The 25,040-nt window shown below is 38.6% G+C and overlaps 2 protein-coding genes across 3 annotated transcripts; one reads left to right on the top strand and one right to left on the bottom strand.

The window, feature by feature from the left end:
* Positions 1 to 107: 107 nt before the first annotated feature.
* On the bottom strand, positions 108 to 22,591 carry ptpdc1a (protein tyrosine phosphatase domain containing 1a). 2 transcript variants are annotated; one of them, XM_058055063.1, is made up of 13 exons: positions 22,380 to 22,591; positions 21,103 to 21,239; positions 20,867 to 20,922; positions 16,051 to 16,253; positions 13,112 to 13,207; positions 11,302 to 11,473; positions 11,083 to 11,163; positions 10,595 to 10,713; positions 9,167 to 9,304; positions 6,458 to 7,515; positions 5,460 to 5,642; positions 2,555 to 2,665; positions 108 to 1,472 (listed from the first exon to the last, which is right to left on the bottom strand). In XM_058055063.1, exons 4-13 carry the CDS (start codon positions 16,157 to 16,159, stop codon positions 1,353 to 1,355), a joined length of 2,187 nt encoding a protein of 728 aa, XP_057911046.1. In that variant the 5' UTR covers positions 16,160 to 16,253; positions 20,867 to 20,922; positions 21,103 to 21,239; positions 22,380 to 22,591; the 3' UTR covers positions 108 to 1,352. The 2 variants fall into 2 exon arrangements, with proteins under 2 accessions (XP_057911046.1, XP_057911045.1); XM_058055062.1 differs by lacking the exons at positions 21,103 to 21,239; positions 22,380 to 22,591 and adding an exon at positions 16,914 to 17,046 and having other exon boundaries at positions 20,867 to 20,885.
* Positions 20,879 to 23,960, top strand: barx1 (BARX homeobox 1). Its single transcript, XM_058055064.1, has 4 exons — positions 20,879 to 21,256; positions 22,357 to 22,627; positions 23,223 to 23,307; positions 23,444 to 23,960. The coding sequence occupies exons 1-4, from the start codon at positions 21,067 to 21,069 to the stop codon at positions 23,615 to 23,617; spliced, it is 720 nt and encodes a 239-aa protein (XP_057911047.1). The 5' UTR covers positions 20,879 to 21,066; the 3' UTR covers positions 23,618 to 23,960.
* Positions 23,961 to 25,040: the final 1,080 nt, after the last annotated feature.

Below are 25,040 nucleotides of genomic sequence, written 5' to 3'. Positions count from 1 at the left end.
AAATAGGAGACAAACAAACAGACAATCCTTCAACTGCTACATTATACAGTAAGACAATACAATCATATTGTAGACAAGAAGACTGCAAAGGAACAAGTTCCACACTTTGGAGCGTTTATTTCATTCATATTTGAATCCATAAGAAGCTGCCTGATGAAAGAGTAGAAACATTGTTTGAAAATGACACAAATCATGTCTTTTGTCAGTCATATGATAATATAAGAGTTGTACATTGGCCATGTGGCTACAGTGTGTTACATCGTGTTCTGTACATTATGAGGATGATTCTCACAACACGCAAATGAGCACATCAAAGCAGAACCGTACATAACATCAGCAGGACGTGGCAGTGGTTTTCTCAAGCATGACAAAAATATGCAGGCAGGCATTTTGCTGCACAAACATGAAGGACATTAAAAAGTGGAATAACTGCAATAACTTAAGACCTCGGCTTTGCAATTTGATTCATGTTTGATATTTTTGTGTTTCAAATCACATCTTCTCAAGGGACAATACTAACGGAAGGTAGTAGTTACCAGTGTACAGCTTTAATAGACTCACTACACACCGTTACTGTTGAAATACCTAGACAAACACAAGCCAGTACTGTTACCTGCCAGCTACATTCATGGTGTCCAAAGTATGGACCGAGGGCCATTTTGTGAATTGTATCTTGTTTTTTTATTGGTGCTCAGTATGACACTAATGTGCTATGTCAGATATAACACAAAGACAAGACGTGGATGTTTTGTTCAGATAGTTTAAAGTACAAAATGTATCAAAGCGGACCTTCCCAATCCTTTCATTTTTATGTCTGCAACCCCCACTGTAAAAAGTTTAGACACCCCTCCTGTATCATAGGGAAGATGCTTACACGCTAAAATACATGCAAACAAGACTATTTTATAATAATTTATTAACCACAAAGCATGCTTGGAGTCTCACACACACACCTCCGAAACAGGAAGAGACTCAGCACGCCTTGCGGGTTATAAATAGATGTCAAATAGTATTGAGAGGAGAAAGCGGACCATACAACTGATGTGATGTTGGCGCACCAGTGAATATTATCCCATGAGAAGACATGTTAACATACAGTGTGTTGGTTTAAATACGAGCCATCAACACTAGAAAAAGCTTTCTAAGCTAATGTGACATTTAATAAAAACATGACATTAGACAACAAGAAGACAACCTGAGAAGAGTGGCACATGATGGTTAAGTATGGCAGTGCGTCAAAGGAGCGTAGTATGAGCTTGAAACAATATGGAATGCAACATTCCACATCGCATTTGGTTAACACGTAACAAAAAGCTGTCTTTTAACCCAGTCGATGAGTTGTCATCATCGGATTAGGACGTACCATTCTCCTTCATTTGCAAAGCTTTGTTTTGCAGATCATGAAGAATACAAGTCAGGATTTCTTTGAGTGTGTTGTATAACCACTGATTCTCCCCCGAAGACGACTCCATCTTGAGAGGGGAGAAAATTACACCAACACACATCTTCTTACATTCAATAGCATGTCATAGGCATCAATCATTCATTTTGGGCCACTCTAGACTCATTTGAAGGATTCCCTCCCACACCACTTTTGGGTGGGTTGTGGATAACAACCCACCCAAAATGTCAATAATACATTTGCTGAATATTTGTATTTCTAAATTTTTAATTATACAATCAGAAAATAAACGTCACTTGCTGGACTTAGATGGAGAACTGCCATCATTCATCATTCTGATGTATTCTGAACAGTTTTGTGCAGGTAAAACTATTATTGTAACACTATAAAAACATGTTATGTGTTAACATTTTTGGCTTTCTGGAATACATTAATTGGATTTACATAATTTCTTACAAGAAAAAATTATTTGAGTACGTTTCGGTTGGAGTTCTGGGACGGTTTAAGGCCACGAACCAAGGTTCCAGTGAACATATCTCATCATTGGGTTGAATACTTATTATTCTTATATGATGCCACAATGCTTTTTTTAAACACGTGGCAGAAAAAGATAGCATGAAAAGCTATCCAGTACAGATATCCAGTCAGAATTATGCCAGAAGCTTGTTGATGGCCACAAAAAGTAACTGGTCGAGTTGAAACTGGCTAAGAGACAATTAGCATTTATGTACTGTATATACAGTTATGTTCATAATAACAGCAGTGTGTTTAAAAAGGTGAGTAAACCTCAGAATTCTTCAAATTAATTGTATTGTAATGCACACATATGCATTGGGGACACTGCATATTTTATTCAAAGCCAGAAAATAAGAAAAAGTCATTTAATTTTACATTATATTTTATATGATATTTTACAGAAAGTCATGAAATACTACCTGTACATGTACATAAATAGGCAGTTTTCAACCTGTATGAATCATTTTGAACATGTGCAAACTAAAATAAATTTTAGTGCACCCAATTCTTGCCTTTAAACAACCATGTACATGTATGTTGTGGTATAATCATGACACCCTGGAAAAACTACGGTCTAAAATAAATCAGTGAGAGCCCAAAATGAACATGACAAATAAGATGTGTAAGCATACTCACTTTCGTAAAGGTTTTTATGGTTTTCTTTAGAATACTCGTCTCCACTTCTTCAGGCGTTGGCAGGAGATGAGCAGCACAGTCGAGGATACACAACAGAGTGAGTCGGTGGCCCTGTAGGAGGGAATTTTTAATGAACATTAAGGGAACAGATGATAACTTATTATTTGCAAAGATCAAGACATCTTCTAATGTAATCTTAGAATGTATTAGTTCAAATACAGAAAGTACATTAGTACTGTGGGGAATGGATGTAATGTAATGACACTTCTTAGAAACAGCATCAATGCATCAGGACTCAGGATGGTGATTGACAGTATTTGCTAGAGTGGTATCGGAGTGTGAAGCTTCATGGATTAGACTCTGTATCTTCTACACCCTTGCAAGGCTACTGGAGGATGCATGGGAATTTTCCCAACTTAGACAAGGTATTCAACACTGTTGTCATGGTTCCATTTATCACAGCAAGTCTTCCAGGTCCCGAATCAGCAAAATAGCCCCAGACCATCACACTACAACCACAATATTTTACCATCTGTACGATGTTCTATAGGCTCCAGCATACTTCTGTGATAGAAATTGGATGGATGGTAATGGAACACAAACCTTCCAAGAAGTTAAACTTTTGTCTCGTCAGACCACAGAGTATGTTTCCAAAGGTCTTGGGGATCATCAAGATGTGTTCTGGGAAAAAACCCATAATGTTCTCTTTGTTTAGCAGTGGTTTTGGTCCTGGAACTCTACCATGCAGGTTGTTTTTGGTCAGTGTTTTTTTGTATGGTTTAGTCATTAGTTCTTTGGATGTTGTTGTGGGGTCTTTTGTGACCTCTTGAATGAGTTGTTGCTGTGCTCTAAGGATAATTTTGGTTGACTGGCCACTCCTCGGAAGTTTCACAACTGTTCCATGTTTTCGCCATTTGTGGTTTGCTGGACTCCCAAAGCTTTCCTACACTACTAGATCTTAATGAAGTTACAGTGCATCCGGAAAGTATTCACAGCGCTTCACTTTTTCCACATTTTGTCATGTTACAGCCTCATTCCAAACTGTATTAAATTAATCTCTTACCTCAAAATTCTACACAAAATACTCCATTATGACAATGTGAAAAAAGGTTTTTTTTGACATGTTTTGAATTTATTAAAAATAGAAAACAAAAAAATCACATTTACAGTATTCACAGCCTTTGCTTAATACTTTGTTGATCCACCTTTGGCAGCAATTACAGCCTCAAGTCTTTTTGAATATGATCCCACAAGTTTAGCACACCTATCTTTAGGCAGTTTTGCCCATTCTTCTTTGCAATAAGTCTCAAGCTCCATCAGGTTGGATGGGAGACGTCTGTGCACAGCCACTTTCAGATCTCTCCAGAGATGTTCGATCGGATTCAAGTCTGGACTCTGGCAGGGCCACTCCAGGACATTCACGGAGTGGTTCTGAAGCCAATCTTTTGAGATCTTGGCTGTGTGCTTCGGGTCGTTGACCTCAGGCTGGGGCGAAGGTTCATTTTTCAGCAGGACAAGAGCACTCTGGAGCAGGTTTTCATCCAGGATATCTCTATATATTGCTGCATTCATTTTTCCTTCTATCCTGACTAGTCTGCCAGTTCCTGCTGCTGAAAAACATCCCCACAGCATGATGCTGCCACCACCATGCTTCACTGTAGGGATGGTATTGGCCTGGTGATGAGCAGTGCCTGGTTTCCTCCAAACATGGCGCCTGGCATTCACACCAAAGAGTTCAATCTTTGTCTCATCAGACCAGAGAATTTTGTTTCTCATGGTCTGAGAGTCATTCAGGTGCTTTTTGGCAAATTCCAGACGGGCTGCCATGTTCCTTTTACTAAGGAGTGGCTTTCGTCTGGCCACTCTACCATACAGGCCTGATTGGTGGATTGCTGCGGAGATGGTTGTCCTTCTGGAAGGCTTTCCTCTCTCCACAGAGGAACGCTGGAGCTCTGACAGAGTGACCATCGGGGCCTTGGTCACCTCCCTGACTAAGGCCCTTCTTCCCCGATCGCTCAGTTTAGAAGGTCCTGGTGGTTCCAAACGTCTTCCATTTACGAATAATGGAGGCCACTGTGCTCATTGGGACCTTCAAAGCAGCAGAAAATGTTCTGTATCCTTCCCCAGATTTGTGCCTCAAGACAATCCTGTCTCGCAGGTCTACAGACAGTTCTTTTGACTTCATGCTTGGTGTTTGTGCTCTGACATGCACAGTCAACTGTTGGACCTTATATAGACAGGTGTGTGCCTTTCCAAATCATGTCCAATCAAGTGAATTTACTGCAGGTGGACTCCAATTAAGCTGTAGAAAGATCTCAAGGATGATCAGTGGAAAAAAGATGCACCTGAGCTCAATTTTGAGCTTCATGGCAAAGGCTGTGAATACTTATGTAAATGTGATTTCTTAGTTTTCTATTTTTAATAAATTCAAAAAAAGAAAAAAAAAACTTTTTCACATTGTCATAATGGAGTATTTTGTGTAGAATTTTGAGGTAAGAGATTAAATTAATACAATTTGGAATGAGGCTGTAACATGACAAAATGTGGAAAAAGTGAAGCGCTGTGAATACTTTCCGGATGCACTGTATGTTTTAACAGGGGGCAATCACTTTTTCACACAGCCGTACATAACGTCTTAGCATAGCTACATGCTTTCTTTACAAAATGATTGGGCTGTGGTGGTCCTTGCATCCTTTGATTTTTCAGTATGTCGCCCTAGCTGGAATAAGTCTGGACACCCTGGTCAAGTGTGACACCATAACCGTTTCTCGCACCACATCGTGTCATCATCTTTGAAGCAGGAAGGGGCCTACTGATAAACATGGTGCACCTGATTCTTCTTCCACTTTTGAGAACTTTGGCAGAGAACATTCAAATTAACAAGAAGCAGAAGAACCAAAGCTACCTTTTCCAGAGAGTCTAGTGCCGTCTGTGGGTTTACGTTCTCAGTCAGAGATTTGACATTTTCACTGCTGATGACAGGCTCCCTCAACTGTTCCAGCCAGGACCACATGAGACTGGACAGTACCAGTGGATCTTTCTCCATGCACAGCCTCTCCCACGCACCCTCTTTGGAGTTCAACTCTGTCTGTCAACCACAAAAAAAAAGAATGTAACAAGGTAATACAAATTTAAATACACTAGGGCGGCATGGCTCAGGTGGTAGAGTGGTCGTCTCCCAAACTGAAAGTTGCTGGTTCGATTCCTCTGTCTTACTGTGACAATGTTGAATTATCCTTATGTTCCTTCAGTTGCGCATAACAGTGTCAAAGTGCTTTGAGTACCTTGAAGTTAGAAAAGCACTATAAAAATGACTGAATATGATTAACACAATCAATATGATGTTAACACTTGCGTTACTGTTACAACATTAAGACTGCATAATCTAAGTAGATTGAACACAAAAGTTGCATCAAAAACCTGTATAGATGCACAATAGATTTTGTCATAGGCTTAAAAAATCAGTATGGTGTTAAATACTTGATTTCCCCAGAGTACAGCATTTGAACTACATGTTAAGTTGTGAGTTAGAATGAGTTAACATGCTGCTCCTTTATTGTGTCTTCCATTCTTTTTCAATGAAGATTTTTGCCAATGAACATGCTAGGTTAATTGTCCATAGGTATGAATGTGAGTGTGAATGGTTGTTTGTCTATATGTGCCCTGTGATTGGCTGGCCACCAGTCCAGGGTGTACCCCGCCTCTCACCCAAAGACAGCTGGGATAGGCTCCAGCACCCCCGCGACCCTTGTGAGGAAAAGCGGTAGAAAATGAATGAATGAATGAACTTTGAGTGTTGCTAAGACTACAACCATTGAGGAGCCATTATCAAGTCAGTAGGACTGATTATTTCATTAGACTCGTGTCAGATCTTTTGTAAATTGTAGTTTTGTAGCAGCCTACCTGCCACATTGTGACCTTGGCGGTGACATCCTTGTCTGTCTGGTCCATGGCCAGCGCTTTGGCCACTTGAAGGGTTCTGCTCTCTGGGGACAGCTCAGAATGGAGAGTAGGTACGGGAAGCACAGCGTTATCTCCATCATTGGCTGGGACGTGCATTTCCTGCATCTCTTGACCGGCTACCATTTTGGTTGGCAAAACTGGCAGTGTGGTGTAACAGTGACCTTTCATTTCCTGCTTAGACAACGCTAAAGACAAACCAGGGTCACCCATGCTAAGAATTGTTTTCACAAACGGGCATCCGGTTTCAAGAATGCTTGTAGCAATGTCCTGAGAATGAAATGAAGAGGCAGTAAGGCTACTGTGTGATCGGGAATGTTTGTTTAAACAGTGAATTGGTCGTGTGCTGCTCTTGCAACCTGCAAAATCACGCTGATGTGGTTCAAGTTTGTTTAGGACGGAATCGCTGTAACTGAGGTTCTTATTGTTGGACAGAGAGGATCTCAGAGGGGTTGCTGCATTCTGCCTCCAAAGTGGGTCAAGCTCATTATCACTGATGAGAGGTTGATCTTGAGCAGGTCTGGTCTGCATCGGACTAAAGGGATTGGATGAGCAAGGAGACACCGGGATGCCTTTCCCTCTTAGCTCCTTCCCAAGCTGCTGAAGGGCCTGTTGGGATACAGTCTTCTCCACCTCAGCGGTGAGGTCAGGGATGTCCAGCCACTCCTCTTCAATCACCACTTGTCGGTTGGCGGCAATGTCAACAAGACGCCGGCAAACCAGCTGGACCAACTTGGGTACATTCTTCATCTGCCGTGCTTCATAGCCATGCAGCAAATGACGCTGCCTGGTTAGGTATTGGGACAAAGTCACAGCGCCGGTTTTGGGTTCTGCACAGGAAAAGACGTTTCTGAGAGGAACCAGGAACTGGGCAAACTCCCTGACGCACAGCAGCTGGCCTCTGGTCTGAATAGAATTGGGCCTCTTGGCTCGCACAAACAGGATGGCTTGGTCAGCGTTCATCCGACATGTGAAGACCAAGTAACAAGCCAACAACACACCTACAGAGCGAGAAAAGCAAAACAAATATCCAATTGAAACGCAAGTTGGATCAGACAACGCATGATAAGCACAAACAAAACATCCTTGTTACATAACACATACAGTAAGGGTGTAATGGTACATGCATTCGGAATTGGAATTTTTAGGTTCTTCTACTCTAATCTGCGATTCTAAATTGTACAATTGTATGGTATTAATGTGAGTGTGAATGGTTGTTTGTCTATATGTGCCCTGCCATTGACCGGAGTGAAGTGCCATAGAAAATGAATGGATGGAAGTACTTCTACTGGCTCACCACAAGTCCTGTGTTCATTCTGTATACAAACTGTTAGGGGTGTCATTACATGAAAATAATTTTTTTTTTAAACAAATGTAACACCATGAACTATTTGCAACTTGTTTAAATGTCCCTTCAATGAGCAACCTCCTTCACACAACATGGGTCCAAGCCTGGGAGTGAGTCGTTGGGTTGAAAACTTTTATAAATACATCTGTGGTCGCGAATGAGTTGAAAAAAAGTTTCATTTAAAGTTTTATTTAAAAACTGCATTTTGTGTTCAGTTGTATTAACATTTGAAACATTTAAAGGAGACCTATGACGCTGATTTTTGGCCCCTTGTATTGGGTTGTGGACTCCTATAGAGCAGTTACCCATATTTTTTTCTTGCTGATCGGAAATCTGGAACTCCAATCACTTCTGCCTGATTTCTGCCTCTTTAGGCAAGTTAGCCTTCCCTCAAACCTGAATAAATATTCCCTGGAAGCCAATGTTCCGTACTAACACGGTGAAATCTTGGACAAACAGCAGAGCGGGGGAATGGCAAGCCTACAGTTTGTACCCGGGAACACCCATATAAGAAAGTCCGGCTGACTGTGACGTCACAGTGAACTGGCGTTTGAAAAAACTCAAACTTCTTTCAGGGCTCCCTTCCAAATGCGCAAACCTCATTATCTGAAACTTTGGCATCTTTTAACAGGCGAATAGAACATTCTAGCCACATTTATCGATCAGAAACGTGGAAAAAGCACAATAGGTCCCCTTATGTGTGACAAACATGCAAAATATAAAATCAGGAAGGGGGCCAACACTGTATATGTAACATCTAAATGTTTTTTTTTTTTAGCACTTGTGGTATGGTAGGTCTTTTTATGGCATGTCTGTGTTTTTCCTGCATGTTAATGGATGTGCTGATCTTGCTGGGTGCAAAACAAGTTTACCTTCAAGTACAAATATAGTAACCTTTGAACTTTTCTCGGTACAGTACATTCAGTTTGTTACAGAGGCATACTATTTACCACATGGTGCACATTAAAAGTGAGGGACAGAAAGAGTTTGTTGCATTTTACATTTACATTAATAAATACAGTGCAGCCCGGTTTTTGGTTAGCTGGAGTCATGGCTAGTGATGGTGCAGAGGAAAGGTCAGAGCTTGAAAAGCCTCTTCTGTGGTTAAAGTCTCATTTTTGGGAACACTTGGCCTTTCCTGGACAAGCATTCATACTATGCTTCAAACAAAAAGGAACTTTACTACAAATATATTCACACTGTTCAAACTCTTACTGTTGCACCTATCATGTGCCACTACACCCGTACAAATTAGTGGAGAAATGCAGGGAGGAAGGCTGTAGTTCAGGCTTGACTTTACAAACCTGTTCTTCCAAGACCGGCATGGCAGTGAACAGCAATCTTCCCCTCTTGGACAGCAAATGACATGACCTTTACCATATCAAGAACTGTCGTCAAAGACGCAACACCATAGTCCTTCCACCCAAAGTTGTAGTAATAAACTGAAACATAAAAACAAAAAAATAATGCAATTATGGACCTATAGTACACTTTTCACAAAACACTAGGGGTGTCACAAGAGTAAAATGTGACAATATTTCTTGTTCTTGTCTCGTGGGCACTAGACCTCGGACAATAAAACAATATAAAAAAAAACAATAGCATTCACACTGTGAATTCATTACTTAGTTTCAGTTTTATTTATATTATTTAAATATTTAAATTACCATATTTTCTGGACTATAAGTGGCTCTGGAGTATAAGTCACACAAGGCCAAAAATGCATAACAAGGTAGAAAAAAACATACATAAGTCGCACTGGAGTATAAGTCGCATTTTTTGCTGGTAATTTTACAAACTACTTGACCAAAACAGACATTATCTCCTCTTGGAAGGCAAGTTCTAACAATAAAATAATAGAGAACAGGTTGAATAGGTGTAAGATATGCTAACACAATGGTTATTCAACTACACGAAAAATAAACTGAACAGAAAAGGTGTCCAGTGTTTATGTAACATAAACAGTTTTTTTCATTTATAAGTCGCTCTGGAGTATAAGTCGCAGGAACAGCCAACCTATGAAAAAAAGTGGGACTTATAATCCGGAAAATACGGTACTATTCTGTAAAATGTACACCTTTTCCTTTATCCAAGTACCAGTTTAAGTACCTGAACCGTTTCAAAAGTATCGATGTGACATGGTATCGGATCATAAATAAACAACACCCTACTCTTCAACCTGCTTTATGCATTCCAAAACCAGTTAAGATGCATTTTTGGGATCAATGTCCATTTGGAACACACCCCTTCCTTAACAAATGATGAATTCATTTATTATTATTGTCTCATTCAGTTTTTTTTCTAAAGGAGAAATGTTTTAATCCTGTTTTAATCTCCCAAGGTCTTATAACACCAATCAGCAAAATACGGCAAGATAACTTCTTTCCATGTTTCATCCATCTGCTTTGCGATACAGTTAAAGAAATTGGAGGTAGTCCTTCCATCCACTTTGTACAGTGGGTCAGTACCACTGACAGCCAGCCCCAAGAACATGATGCTGCAGTTTTTTTTTTAGGTCTGAATCATCACCTTGACTCCTCCAAATGTACTTCATCATTGTGGACCAATAATAAATCTTTGTCTCATCTGACTATAATACTTTAGGAGACACATGTCTTGTCCACGTGGACAGCAGCAAATTTGGAAATTAACTGCGGTGCTAACCTATAGAAAAATATTAAAACAAAACAGGCAAAGTATCGGAAATGTGTTAAAGGCAGCTAGAGACTCACTTCCTGCTTCCATGAACGTTTCAGGTCTGTAAGTAAAACCACTTTCCTGCTCCAGTGGATAGCCACAGCTGGAATGCTCTCCAGGCCGCTGCAGGTTGATGACAGTCTTCACGTCACACCTGAGCAGAACAATTTCTCCAAATTAGTTGATTATGTATGCTGCCAGGCATAACCGAGAGATATTTTGCTGCATATATGCTAAACTCACTATCATATGTATTACAACTAGCAAAACGTTAACGTTAACTCTCCAGTTGTACTGTACTGTGCTGTGCTGGCAGTTAAGTTCCACCCGGCATGTTTTTGTTTTGTTTTACTAATAATATGCTGTATTCAACCACAAAACAGCAAACATTTAATTAGAGTGTGAAAATTCAAAATAGAGTGAGGGGGCAATGATCGAACCATGATTTTGTGAGGCACTGCATATGCATTAAAAAATGGGAGGATGCACTTGTGTATGTGTAAAAAAAAATACAGTACTTTACCTTTGAAATTGTTCAATTATATTATATTTCTCTATAATTTCAGAGGAAGGCCTTGCCATAGCTAGCAAGTTGTCTGTAACCCTGCAAAAAAGGACATGAAAAAATATGTTGAAGGAACCAAAAACACAAAAGGAGTGTGACTTAATAACACAAAGGGTGTTACTGAATGATTCCTTAGCATACTGTAGCATGGCATCAACAACACTATCGTCAACGTACCAGGAGGAGTATAATCCTTTAATAGCTTGCTCCTCATCACTCCAACGAGATGGGTTTTCATATTTACAGGCTTTCCCTCCACAAGCCATGGAGCACTGCATGTGACTTGGGATGACGTATCTCAGAGTCTCCCCCATTTTTGTGTACTTTGCAGTCGGGATCCTAACATTAGCTGAGGGAAGGACAGACACATTAAAACACTCCTAGAATTCTAATTTAACCTTGCACAATCAAATAATGGCCTGGAAAAGACACAACCTACTCTTTTGCTACAAGCCATTTAATACCAATCAGCAAAATACAGTATATATAACAGGGCTTCGGAAATAGGTACTGCCCAATGACATGCAATGTTAGCTAGCCCATACCAACTTGTCTTCTTTAGTTGGAATGCACAGACAAGGGACAGACAATATGGCAATATGTATTCATGTTTCGCATAAGCATTGTAGATGATGGGCAGAATTCCCCAAAAAGTCAAATTTTCCTTTAATGTACTGACTCCTTTCTGCACTGTTCTCCTTGCACAGTGAGGCATTCAGGTGCACTCATAATTGATAGGTGCTAATTGCTTTTCATTTTTCTTCACGTACCCCCTGTTACAATTCACGTACCCCCGGGGCAGTGGCGGAGTCAGAAATGTGTCATTGGGATGACCAATTACTCAATTACTCAGTCCATGACTCACAAAGCGGAGGCAGGAAGTTGATATCTGAAATGTGTGGATGGCCAGCGGGGTGGCAGGAGAGTGGCCAGGGGTGGCTACCTCCGTACCTCCGCCACTACCCTGAGGGTACGCGTACCCCACCTTAAGAACATAGTTTCTCGCCAAGTAATAGAAAGACTATCACATTTAACAAAAGTTTTGGCTTACATACCAAAAACACATCTAACACACTAAAATTAAAATACATATTCACGGCTCTACTTTAAAAACAAAAATGACTTGCCCATGGGGAATCCTTAAGGTGAGAACTACTTGCCCGAACTTGCCCCATGTAAAATGAAAAGACTGCCATAATGATATCATCTAATTTTTGTGGAGTAAAGTGTTTTTAATCCAGAAAAAATGCTCAATGGTCAAACAATAATTTGTGAAGCAAAGGTGAGAAAAATACACAGAGAAATGGAAGCGCTAGATTTTGTAGCTTGTGCAAAATCAGCACTTGGTATTGGATCTAATGGGTGGTGTTTCATTGTGACCACTTCAAATTGTCACAGCAATGTGATTCACTCACCTGTGCCATCATTTGATTTACTGCCGCTAATAAAATACTTGTTTAGGAGGCACTGGTTCATCACTTTTTGCTGTTTTCCTTCACAAGTTGTTGAAGAATTAGACCATGTTGGCAGGGACGCCATGATAGATGTTTTTGTAGTCAAACGATCGCTGATTGGTTAATCGCGAACAAAAACGGGTGTGGGTAAAACGGGGACTGTGGACAGCAGAACGCGGTCTAAATAAATAATTCCGATTGGTCCATTTCAAGATTTGCAAGGATTGGTTTGCAAATTACCACCGGAATTACGCAGTCCGTGTTTACCAACACCCAACAAGAACCTCTTTAAAAAAAAAAAACTCTTCAAAGTATGGCATGCCAAAGTGCACTTGCCCGACGGGAATATCACTGATTGGATTTACTTGCCCGAATTTTGTTTTAACTTGCCCCGGGCCATCGGTACATCGTTATTGTCGAGCCCTGCATATTCCCTCCATTCCCCAAAAAAGAAGCACACTCACCATGCACTTACGTATTACAGTGCTTATAAAAAACTATATAAGTAATATTGTATTGCAGAGCTCTCTTACCTGTTTCCATCTCTGTACTGATCTCAGCACTGTGAACTCCAATCACGGAGCAAGGCAAGTCCCTCAGTAGTCTGACACCGATTGCCATGGCATGGTCTGAAAGGCGTGGAGAAGAACGTCAAAGACAGCAAGACACAAATTGCTTACTGCTCAGAAGGTATTCCCAAAGTGTTGTACACAAACGAGTGTCAGCGCTGTTGCTTGGACCCAGGAGACAGCAGTAACTGTGGAAAAAGTGTCCTGACTGCTGCACTGCTGGGACCTGGCCGGTACGAGCTTGGCAACACACAAGTGGGAGCCTTGAAGGTGCTGAATTACAAACAAGCATCTCCCAATGCAGGTAACCTGAGACGCTTCAAGATGTTATTGCAACACCTTTGAAAATACACTTTAGTACATTTAACTGTACAGTACTATAACTGTATATACACTGCTGGGATTCTAAATAATTCCATAGTAATGTCAGGGATGCTCACGTTTCATCAAAGCCCCGAATGACTTTGTCACTTGTGGGCTTGCAGGAGTGAAATTCTGCACCTTTGGGGTTCTGTCTCAGTGTGATCCGCTGACAACAGCAAGATCACCGTGCTTGGTCTTTAACTTTTCATGAGGAAACATGCTTTCCTTTCAATCAAATCACTTATTAATAACATCAACAAACACAGCTCCACAGAGCAAACACCATTACGCAATACAATTAGTCAGCCAATACTGTTGCTCTGTCTCACTTAAAATAACTACAATAAAAACTATAGAATATATAATATTAGGACTGCAATGAATATTCCAATAATTCAAATATATACAAAAAATGTATTAAAAAATAAACCGAAACTTATTTTCTTGGCGCATTGATACACATACTTATGCTAGTTCTGTGCAGCGACAATACATAGGCTGTCCGCTCTCATTGGGATGGCTGTGTGTTCCACCAGATGTGTGCTCCAGTACTCAGGTATTGTAGTGAAATTGAGAGATACGTATCCACTCTTCGGTCAGTGAGGTGTTGTGTTAGTTAGTATCAATGAGGAAATAAATTTGGGTAGAGTTTAAAATCATCAAAATACGGCAAGATACTGCAACTATTACATGTTATCATCAGTATACATGTTAAAAAGGACCTATTATGCTAATTCTTCGGCCCTTTGTATTGAGTTGTTGACTACTATCAAGCAGCTACACACAATAACCAGCACAGAAACAGTTCTAGTTCTTCCAGAATCTGCACCTATTCACCTGTATTTCTTTGGATTCTGTGGTTACTGTGAAAATTGTCTGTTTTAATGTATTCCACCCATGGCCCACCTCCAGGCACGCCCACTCTGCTGTGGCTGGTCACATTGCCGAGGCCAAGGCCATAGAAACACTTGCGGTTTGTGCCGCTAACTATTTAGAATCAGTATAAGAGCTGATAATAAATGGTGATTTCGCCCACTGCCCAGTGCATATGAAGACTTCCAGTTTGTGCCGACAACTTTGTTGATAAACTGTGATTTATCTTTTAAAATGTCCACTTTTTACATACAGCCATATGTGTTGGATCCCGAATCCGATCCGGAAGTGGAAACTGACTGTACAGGCCAAAGTTTCTCAAGAAAAGAAGTTACTAAGAGTTACTAAGATGTCTCCCATGGTAAGTAGCATTAGTGCTTTTTCTCCATGACTTTCACAATATAAACTCAGTTAGGACACTGACACTTACTACTTGCCCTTCTGTCTCCTCCACACGACCAAGTAACGTTGGAAAAACGTAAGGCTTCAGCAAGTTTGTGGGCTAGTCCAGCTGCATACTGGCCCATGTTCACAAAAAAGTCCAGTATGAAATGCCGTTGATAGATTAAAATGCATTTATTTTGCTGGTAGGGAATCAATAACTCCAACCACTTGTGTCTGATGGTGGCGTCATTAGGAATTGTAAACAAATGTGGCTTTCCCTTTCGAGGCATTGTGACATCACATAGGAACAGTTTTACCACATTTTTTCAAACAGAGCGTTTTGAGCCATCACAAAGTTCTTTTAGGGCTCTTTTCCAAATGTGCAAACCTCATTATCTGAAACTTTGCTATTATTTAAAATAGCAACATTCTAATAACATATATAGGTCAGAAAAGTGGGAAAAGCATAATAGGTCCTCTTTAATGCATGATCACAGCATGTATATCAAATGATGCAACGTTGTTAAGGTTTTTTTTTTTTTTTACAGGGCTTCATAATCAAAGTAGGTGTAGCCCAATGACAGCATTATCTCAAATTAACTTGTTTTCTCATGTTATAATGCACAGAAAGTGGAAAGAAATATATGATCATGTTTCACATAAGGATTGTGAATGACGGGCAAAATTTCCTTTAAGTTGCGGTGTTGTAAAAGTAAAAGCTGTCTGCTTATTAAATCATTGTTTTGACTGGCTGTTTGTTTTATTGTGACATTTTGTTTCAAAACATTCATTTTATTTAAATGTAATCTGTTTGCCTGCTTCATTCACACCAGTTAGACTCCCTCAAGAACTGCATGTGTTGTGTGTTCAATTTGAGTGATGTTGATGTTAATCTAGCTATAATTTCAGTACTAATTCACACTTACACTAAAATTTATACTTGACTCGTAGGTGGAACTAGAACCTCGTGTATGTTGTGCACATCATTGTACACAAACACAATGCAATCTCTACCCATCAATGTCGTTTGATATTGAAAAAAAATACTAATCATCATTGCAATGGTAGCACGCCCTATCATAGCCATAAGATATTCTCATTGTGACATGACATTTACTTGTACGTGGACGTTAATAAATATTAACAAGCTGTGGGTTTTTGAAATGATGACAATCTTGTCCATGAAAACACATGATGTGCATGAGCCGTCAATGGTGCTGATGCTGCAACTTAATGCCTTGATGCTACCGTGTTTGCTCATGCTAACGTATGTCTCCACTTACCCTTCTCCTGTACGTTTTGTCTGCACTTTTCTTGAGCGTCCCTTGCATCTTCTACGTCCGAGAGTGCGTTGTCGCTGCTGTATAACCGACGGGGATGCTCCAGCCACATCCTTTGACTAGCAAGGTAACGCTAGCTTGTTAAGCTAACTCAGCAGGCAGACATGTTGACAAGCCATGACGAGTCGCGTCACGTCACGTAACGGCTGTAAACAACGGCACAAACATGCAAACAGTCTCTGATTAAAGTGGATCACAACTTTGTTCTCTTTCACGTGTTTGTAATCATCGGGGAGCAGCAAAACGACCACTTTTGCATCGTCTTTAGATCCGATTCATTGAAATAAGGGGAAATAGAGCACTTTGCTTTTGTATCTTTTGAGTGCACAAGTGTAGTGGAACACAACTTCCCCCTGGTGGTCTTAGTTGAGATTGCAAGAACAAATCTTTCCACATGCGATGAAGTGTGGTCAAAGACACATTTATCATTTTAAAAATGTGCCTACTGGTCTGTGCTGTAATGTTTTATGTGATTTTAAAACATATTATTTTGCACGTTATTTGCATATGATGTTGGAAGTGATGTATGAATTTTTATTATTATTTAGGTCTCTCCAACTTTTTTTCTCTGCAGACTTACAGCATATAAGGGCAAGGAGCGAAAAAGGGTGTGACCACGTGACACAACTAGCAAGTGTTTGATATCGTTCTAGTCGCGTCTGGAGCACTTTCATAAGGACAGGCCTTCGTTCATGACTGGGTCATTTAAAGGATCCAGACCCCGAATTGTTACACAGCTGTAGTCACCACACAATACGGCTGTGTTTTAATTAAAGGGTCTGCATCCTACTAGGCCAGTAGCTTACCCGGTCTACGAAGACCAGACGTTCGGAGGCTCTGCCAGCCTCGTGAATTCAGATGGTCTGGCCCTCCTTGCACTTCCTGGTTGTGTCACGTGGTCTCATGTTTATCCTGACGTCCTGATAGAATGACATCTGCCTTCAAAAACGAGTTAAGTAGTAACATAACTGAAGTGAAGACGAACAAACAAAATTGTCAATATACAAGCAAAGTTATTAGTTTTTTTTATGTAGGTTTTACAGGAGAGAAGAAATGTTCTCTGTCTGCATATTTATCACCTACCCACAACTAAACTTTATATATTAAACAGTAGTAATATGCCGATGTCATGTATGACTTATGATGTAGTATAATAATGTAGCATTCTGCACTTTATCAAGCTGGAGGGCGGGTGAAATAATGATGCCATCACTGATGTTCACGTACTTGCAATTTGAAGAGGTAATATGCACATTTCAAGCATTTCACTATAAAAAAAAAATAACACTTGAAATCCCACATTACATGTGGCACAATCTCAGCTATGACCACCAGGGGGAGCATGTGTTCCACCACTGGTAGTCTTTCTGTGGGCGCGAAAGAGCTGCCTAAACATTATGTGTTATTGTTATTTCACAGGCCTAACGGCTCCATCTTTGTTCTCACACAGTAATATATCCTAATAGAAATAAAAAACAAATGTGTAGCTGTGTGTTGGAGTGTTGTGAAGCGATTATATGATACATAATTATTTACTGGGATGCAACCGTCACTTTAATTTGAAAGGGACAACAGTGGAACTAATTTGTAGTCCACAACAATGTAATCTATTGTTTGTGCCACCTATCTTCCTCTCTCTTATTTTGTAGTTGTCGCCTCCTTCTTATGTTTACACCTCACATTCCCTAACTTCCTGAAAGTGGTGGAGCAACAAGGCACACTTGCAGCCACTTGGCAACTAATAATAATAATAATAATTGATTGGATTGATGTATTGCATAAGCACAGCTATTGGCTATTATTCCACAGGATGCAGTGTGGTTTATTTTTTTGCATGATTATCATCCTGCCACTACCTTTCCGCTCTACCTTTTTTATCCTTACTTAGTTTTTCCATCTCAGTGCAATTTAGTTATCCAGACTTGCACCATCACCCTTTGTTTGTATTAGCTGTATATTACGAGCTGTGCTCATGTCTCCTGTCTCTATATGTGGGCTCCAGGTTTTGCAGAAAACACAGCAATGTTATACATATTGTTTTGTAATACACAGTGCCCTGAAATATTATCATTCATTCATTAATTTTCTACCACTTATCCCCACAAGGGTCGCGGGGGTGCTGGAGCCTATCCCAGCTGTCTTCGGGCAAGAGGCGGTCCACCCCGACTGGTCGCCAGCCAATCACAGGGCAGATACAGACAAACAACCATTCACACTCACATTCGTACCTATGGACAATTTGGAGTGGCCAATTAACCTAGCATGTTTTTGGAATGTGGGAGGAAACCGGAGTACCCGGAGAAAACCCACGCATGCACGGGGAGAACATGCAAACTCCACACAGAGATGGCCGAGGGTGTGAAATATTGTCATTTTAACAAATTTTATATTGAATAAAATAAATATTTTAAAATGATTAGAAGCAAATATTTGATAAAAAATAATTTACAGTTCATTAAAGAGGCAATTTTATATTATATATTCATTTTATATTTAAATTTGTTATTGGGTTTTTATTCATATATTAATGTGTTTTATAATTGTATAATCTCGACCCCTGGGACACCTTGCATGAATATAAGATACGGTACATACACTATACTGCAAAAATATATATTTATATATAATTCAAAATTTTAACATATATTTTTATAATCACATCACACAGTGGTATGAAAAAGTTTGTAAACTGATAATTTTCAAGATTTTCCTCTATAAATCACTGGTTGTTGGCATCAGTAATTTCCGTTAAATATCACATAGCAGACAAACACAGTGATAGATGAGAAGTGAAATGAACTTTATAGGATCTACAGAAAGTGTGCAATATTTATTTCAACAAAAGTAGGCAGGTGAATAAATTTGGGCACCCCAACAAAAATAATGACATCAATATTTAGTAGACCCTCCAATGAGGGTCTGGATTCTGGTTGAAGGCATTTTTGACAATTCTTCTTTCCAGTTGAGTCAGGTTTGATGGTTTCCAAGCATTGACAGCCCGCTTTGAATCACACCACAGATTTTCAATAATATTTAGGTCAAGATGGCCATTCTAGAACATTGTACTTGTTCCTTAGTAGAATTGGAGCAGTGTTTAGGGTCATTGTCTTTTTTCATTGACTTCATTTTTGTCACTGATTCTTGAACACCTTTGGCAAGAATCTGATACTGACTGGAATCGATGCCACCTTCAACTTGAACAAGATCTCCAGTACCTGCACTGGCCATACAGCCCCACAGCATGATGGAACCACCACCAAATGTTACTGTGGGTAGCAAGTGTTTGTCTTGGAATGCTGTGTTCTTCATCCGCCATGCATCCTTCACCTACACCATGATGTTGAACAATCTTTGCTTTCAGGTCATGTGACAGTTGTTTTGAGGCTACCATGTTGCTATACTCTTCAGAGAAGATGCAACTTGCAATTGGCCACCTTAAATACCCTTTCTTATGTGTAAGGTCATATATAGGTTTGTTTCTTTTGGCTTTTTCCTGATTACAGAGTCGCCACAGTGGATCTTTTTTGATTCCGCATAATTAGTGTTAAAGGTATTCAAATCAATAAAACAACAAGGTGGCCCGAATTTATGCACCTACCTAGTTTTGTTTAAATAATTATTGCACACTTTTTGTAAATCCTATGAACTTAATTTCACTTCTCATCTATCGCCATGTTGGTCTGCTATGTGATATTTAACTGAAATGGCCGATCCCAACAACCATGTGATCTTAAAAATGACCAGGAAAATGCATTTTTGTCTTTGTGTCCAGACTTTAGGAACACCCTGTACTGTATTTTACTTCATGTCATATCATGAGTGGATATATGATATTGACTCTTTAATGTCGATCCTGAGCATACTTTATTGATCCATTGCAGGGAATTACTGTACAACGGTGCAGTGGGAAGTGTACATAATATTGTTACTTGTGTATCAATAATGTGAAGGGTTTGAAGTGTGCAATAGTTAGAATGCACTATAGTATCTGTAAGGTCATTTACAAAGGCTATAGTAGACACACTCTTCCAAACTAAATACAAAAAATACACAACACTAACAGTGTATATTTGTCGACACATAATTCACTAAAAAAGTGTGTGGTGTGCAGGGGCGTCACTAGGTTCAGGACAGGACAGGATTGGGGGGGGGGGGCTTAGCCCACTGGAGATGCACAGGATATGAATGAATGTAGTAGACATAAAAACAAATCCCAAAAAATTCAAAAATCCAAAAAAACAAATAAGGAACAAGAACTGGGATATAACTTTCCCTCTTTTGGACAGATTTAGTAGAAATCAATAGTTTTAGGCCACCATTACATTTACACAAGTACACACAATCTACACTGCAAAACCACTGCTCAAGCTCTGCAACCATTCTGTCCAGTGGACAGTGATCAATTATATAATAATCATTATTATATTACTAATTAGCCTATTATTATTACTATCATTATTCTTATTAAACATCATTCTTCTGATTATTACTACTACTAGTACTACTAGTAGTAGGCTAGTATTAGCCTGCTTATTGGCTTGCTTATTAGCCTGCTTTTGCCCTATTATATGACATTTGTCAGAGATTTAAAGAAAAAAAATCAATAAAAAAATCCCCCTTAAATTGGCTTAATGACGCCACTGGTGGTGGTGATGTGTGTGTGTGTGTGCGTAATGGCTGTTGACAGGAAGTTGAAGTCAACGTAAGTAAAACGAGGCGGAGCTTAAAAGACAAAAAAAAAATCATCTTGTCAACTCACCCTGCTGACTAAAGTTGTTGGCGGATCCTCCCACGCGGTGGAGAGCGGACTACTTTCTTTGTTGCACATTTCATTGCAGGAAAAGCAGAAAGAGGACCAAGACGACGGCGTTGTGAGGATACGTTGCACGTACAGCATCCATGTGTCGATAAAAAAAAAGGAATATGAGCGCTTGCTGTCATCTTTAAAACAACAAGAAGATGATGCAGCATCCTGTGGACATGGGCTCTCTTTACCTCCATCCGTGCAGGACGCATCGCTACAGGAGTTTCATGATGGAGGAGATCCTCACAGATCACCAGGAGCACAAAGTTTCCGCTCCTACCGGAGAACTCCTCAAGTTCGGTGTCAACGCGCTCTTGTCCACTACAGCCTTCCACAGCCACATGGGTACATACAGTTCATTTTCATATATATTATTTCATATATATTATTTGTATGTATTAAATATAATATAAACGTCTGTAGGCTGTGCCTATACTGAAAAAAATAGAAATATTCATGCACCATTTAAAACGTTAAATCCTGTATATTTCATGAACAAACACACTGCATGTCAGCTTTGTCTTATAATAATACGCTTTTAGAATGATTGTTTTCATGTGTTGAAATAATTATTATATAATATATTAATTATCGTTAAAAGTGTTATTAGTTAGTTATTATACCGCCTAATGTTTCCCCAATACTTCCACATTTGTCAACCCGTTCCAACATGTAAAAAAAAAACAACTACTTCTACTTTTCATCATCATCCACAACTTTTCTGTCATTGGAATCAACATTCGTTCTTTTCTCCGCACATTACGGATTTTTGCAATTATTTTTGGGTAGTTTTGGTTGTTAAATTGCATTTTTAAATATACCGAGGGCCAATCCCACACATCAACATTATTATTTGTATTATTATTATTATTATTATTACACGTCAGAAGAGCACTTGTATATCCTTAAATAGGGAATATATTGTATAGTACACGATGGTCGGAGTGCTTTAGTTTGTGTTAAAAAAATCAAACTGAATTGGTTCCTTAAATAGAAGACGATATCATTGCTGATATATATACATTTTATTCATCACCGATACCTTGAAGTATTACTAGTTGATACAACACACACACGTTTATTATAATGACTATACTGTAATATCATACTTGGCAATTTCATACAAAATGAGTTTATTATAGGAAATGTATTAAAAATATGTAAAATATGAGTTGCAAGGATACTGCGGGCGTATTAAATGTGTCTTGGAGTTAACGCGATATAATTGACAATTAGTTGTTAAATGCACTAAAATGATAGATTTTCATTTATGCCAAATGTATGTATTACACATAAATATTGAATGTTCAATTTACTGTATAATCATGTAATATAAATGAATAGAAATAAAATAGAAATAGTTATCATTGAATGAATGAATTTACTGTATGTCATATTTAGTATTTTTTAATGAATTATTATTTTTGGTCTATTTCTGACACAAGTGTTGAAGGCGGACCAGACGAACCTCGTCAAGTTCTCCATGTCTCCTCTCGGCCCTCCGCTCCTGTCCGCATCTCCGAACCTACACGCCGGCGCGCCTTCACACCACCTGCCGCTGGACCTGCACCTCCTGCGGGCGAAAGTGGACCAGGGACCCGACGGAAGCAGCAAAAGCAAGAAAGGCCGCCGCAGCAGAACCGTCTTCACCGAACTCCAACTTATGGGTCTGGAAAAACGCTTCGAGAAGCAGAAATACCTTTCTACTCCGGACAGGTTGGTATCCATTAAATGTCATATACGTACTAGTATAATGCTACTAACACAAACATGTTACAGATATCTGACTTATTTATATTATTAATATGGTTGAAAATTTATTTAGACATTTATTGAGTGTTAGCATTTTGCTTTCTATAACAACTTGAAAGCTAACACGCCGATAGTGATATTATGCTAGCTTGTTTTCGATGGATTTATTGACGAAATACACTGTAGGAAGAAGAGTTGATTTTGTAATATTTGACACCTCATTACTGCATTACAATTGTTAAACTAATTTAAAATGGAACAAAAATAAGCATGCTTAAAAAATGAGCTAGCTTACCTGACACGAATGCCATTTTGGATAAGCCATATTCAGGAATAGTCACATGACCGTCACGTGACAACCGCTTTTCTATAGTCACTTTGGGACTTGATGAGTTTAAGTATAAGATAAAAACTCATTTAAAGTTATGGCTTAATGGTTGTTTGAGCTGATATTTATTATAATACATAATTCACTGCAATACAAAATAATTTTATATTGTATAATGTCAGATCATCACATAATATATAATACAATATTGTGTGTTTCCTTCACTTCCAGAATAGACCTTGCAGAGTGTTTGGGTCTGAGTCAGCTCCAAGTGAAAACATGGTACCAGAACAGGAGGATGAAGTGGAAGAAAATGGTAAGTGAACATGAATATGTCATTTATTATTATCAATATTATTTCTTGCATTTCCGACACACCTTTTTTTTGCAAATGTCTTATGTATTGTTGCTCTGTGCAAGTTGAAATGAATGTTCCTGTTGTTCATGTGGAGGTGCTGCAGGGAGGAGGTCTGGAATCTCCAACCAAACCCAAAGGCCGCCCAAAGAAGAATTCTATTCCGAGCAGTGAGCATCTGTGTGAGCAGGAAAGATGTTCTGCTAGCACCACAGAAGGGCCAAGTGATGCCTCCAGCAGCTCCCACTCAGAGAACGTTCAGCTGGAATGACGTCAGTACATCACGTTTTAAATGAACAGTGGTCCTGGAAGAAGACATGTACTGTATAAGATCCATTTTTGTATATTTGTATATTTTACATGTCCTGACTCAGCAACATTCACATGCACGCGAACATTTGCAGGCGGTCCCTTAAGCCTCATGGACTCATACACCCAGCAATAAATCATACATTAAATAAATAGGTCATTATTTCAATCAATAATACATTTATGTATAATTTAATAATTGTATAATATATGTATTTTGTGTCCAGACTTTGAGAACATGTACTTTCATCTCTTTTGCATTCCTCCTGTGTATGTTATGAATGATTAAATCTATTTTTACAAACCCAATTCTCAATTTATTTAACTTTACTGCACAAGGGAAATTATGTACTTTACCTAATTTGACAACTGAAAAAAAATAGTTCTAGCAGTATCATTTACCAAAACACAAGTTAATAAGAAATACCGTTTCATGTAGCCAGTAAAAGCATATTTAATTATTGTTATAATTATCATATACATACATTCATGATGTCCAAGAATAACAATAATTTAAACTCAAAGTAGAAAAAAAATTGTACGGATTGTACAACAGTCGGTGATTAATATCATAATCATATATTTGTTAGTCTGTTTCAGTAATTACTTGTATTTTCATCCAGTTACCACTTTTTCATATTTCAATAAAAAACACGCCAAAATCACTTTCAATTTATATGTCCATCAAGTTTGGACATTGAATATGCACATTATTTACACACATTACACAAATACATCATTTAATTAAAATATTTACATTAAAAAACACATATAGAAGAAATAAAACATTAAAATTAATACATTTAATTTAAAAGAAGAAAACATTTATTTCCATGATATAAATATAAATAAATTTGAATACAATTTTTGTGTCATTAGAAATCCACCCAAATTAAGTAATTTTATTAGAGTCATAGATTTTTTTTCCATTAGAGTGGATCCCAATATTTAATGAATATTTCACATATTTATTTTCATTGTCTTTTATGAACAAACCAATTCCCAGTCCCAGTCACTGTTGATCTTGTGACCAACAACACAAAAAGTCTAATTGTACACATCATGAAGAGAATTTATATTAACATATAAACTTACTATACACCTTGTCTTTCCATGTGTTGTCATTTATCACACATTTATTTCACCCTATATAGAAACATGAAAGTATTCTGCTCCGACAAAGCATAAGAAATGAAAGTTATCTGCTTTTTTTGCAATACTTGTTATTCATTGATTTGATTTAAATTGACTTTACTACAAAAATATACAAAACAAATTATGTTGTTTGAAATATGAACTAGTTGTACTTCTGGTACTTTATAACTTTAAACACTTTTATACTCCATGAACACACAATGTTTTACGAAATGCCTTTCAAATGTAAC

The sequence above is a fragment of the Doryrhamphus excisus genome, chromosome 18 (assembly GCF_030265055.1).
Source record: "Doryrhamphus excisus isolate RoL2022-K1 chromosome 18, RoL_Dexc_1.0, whole genome shotgun sequence".
In the NCBI taxonomy this organism is placed as follows: domain Eukaryota; kingdom Metazoa; phylum Chordata; class Actinopteri; order Syngnathiformes; family Syngnathidae; genus Doryrhamphus; species Doryrhamphus excisus.
The sequence above is the reverse complement of the archived record's forward strand: the minus strand, read 5'-3'. Positions and strand labels throughout refer to the sequence as shown.

Excerpts from the sequence above, each read along its gene's own strand:
- ptpdc1a (XM_058055063.1), bottom strand. The coding sequence starts at position 16,159 with ATGTGGCTGGAGCATCCCCGTCGGTTATACAGCAGCGACAACGCACTC. Across the intron at positions 11,474-13,111 it reads CAGTACAGAGATGGAAACAG|CTAATGTTAGGATCCCGACT; the intron begins GTAAGAGAGCTC and ends TCCTTCCCTCAG. Across the intron at positions 2,666-5,459 it reads CACTAGACTCTCTGGAAAAG|GGCCACCGACTCACTCTGTT; the intron begins GTAGCTTTGGTT and ends TCCCTCCTACAG.
- barx1 (XM_058055064.1), top strand. The coding sequence starts at position 21,067 with ATGATGCAGCATCCTGTGGACATGGGCTCTCTTTACCTCCATCCGTGC. Across the intron at positions 21,257-22,356 it reads AGCCTTCCACAGCCACATGG|TGTTGAAGGCGGACCAGACG; the intron begins GTACATACAGTT and ends TTCTGACACAAG. Across the intron at positions 22,628-23,222 it reads TACCTTTCTACTCCGGACAG|AATAGACCTTGCAGAGTGTT; the intron begins GTTGGTATCCAT and ends CTTCACTTCCAG.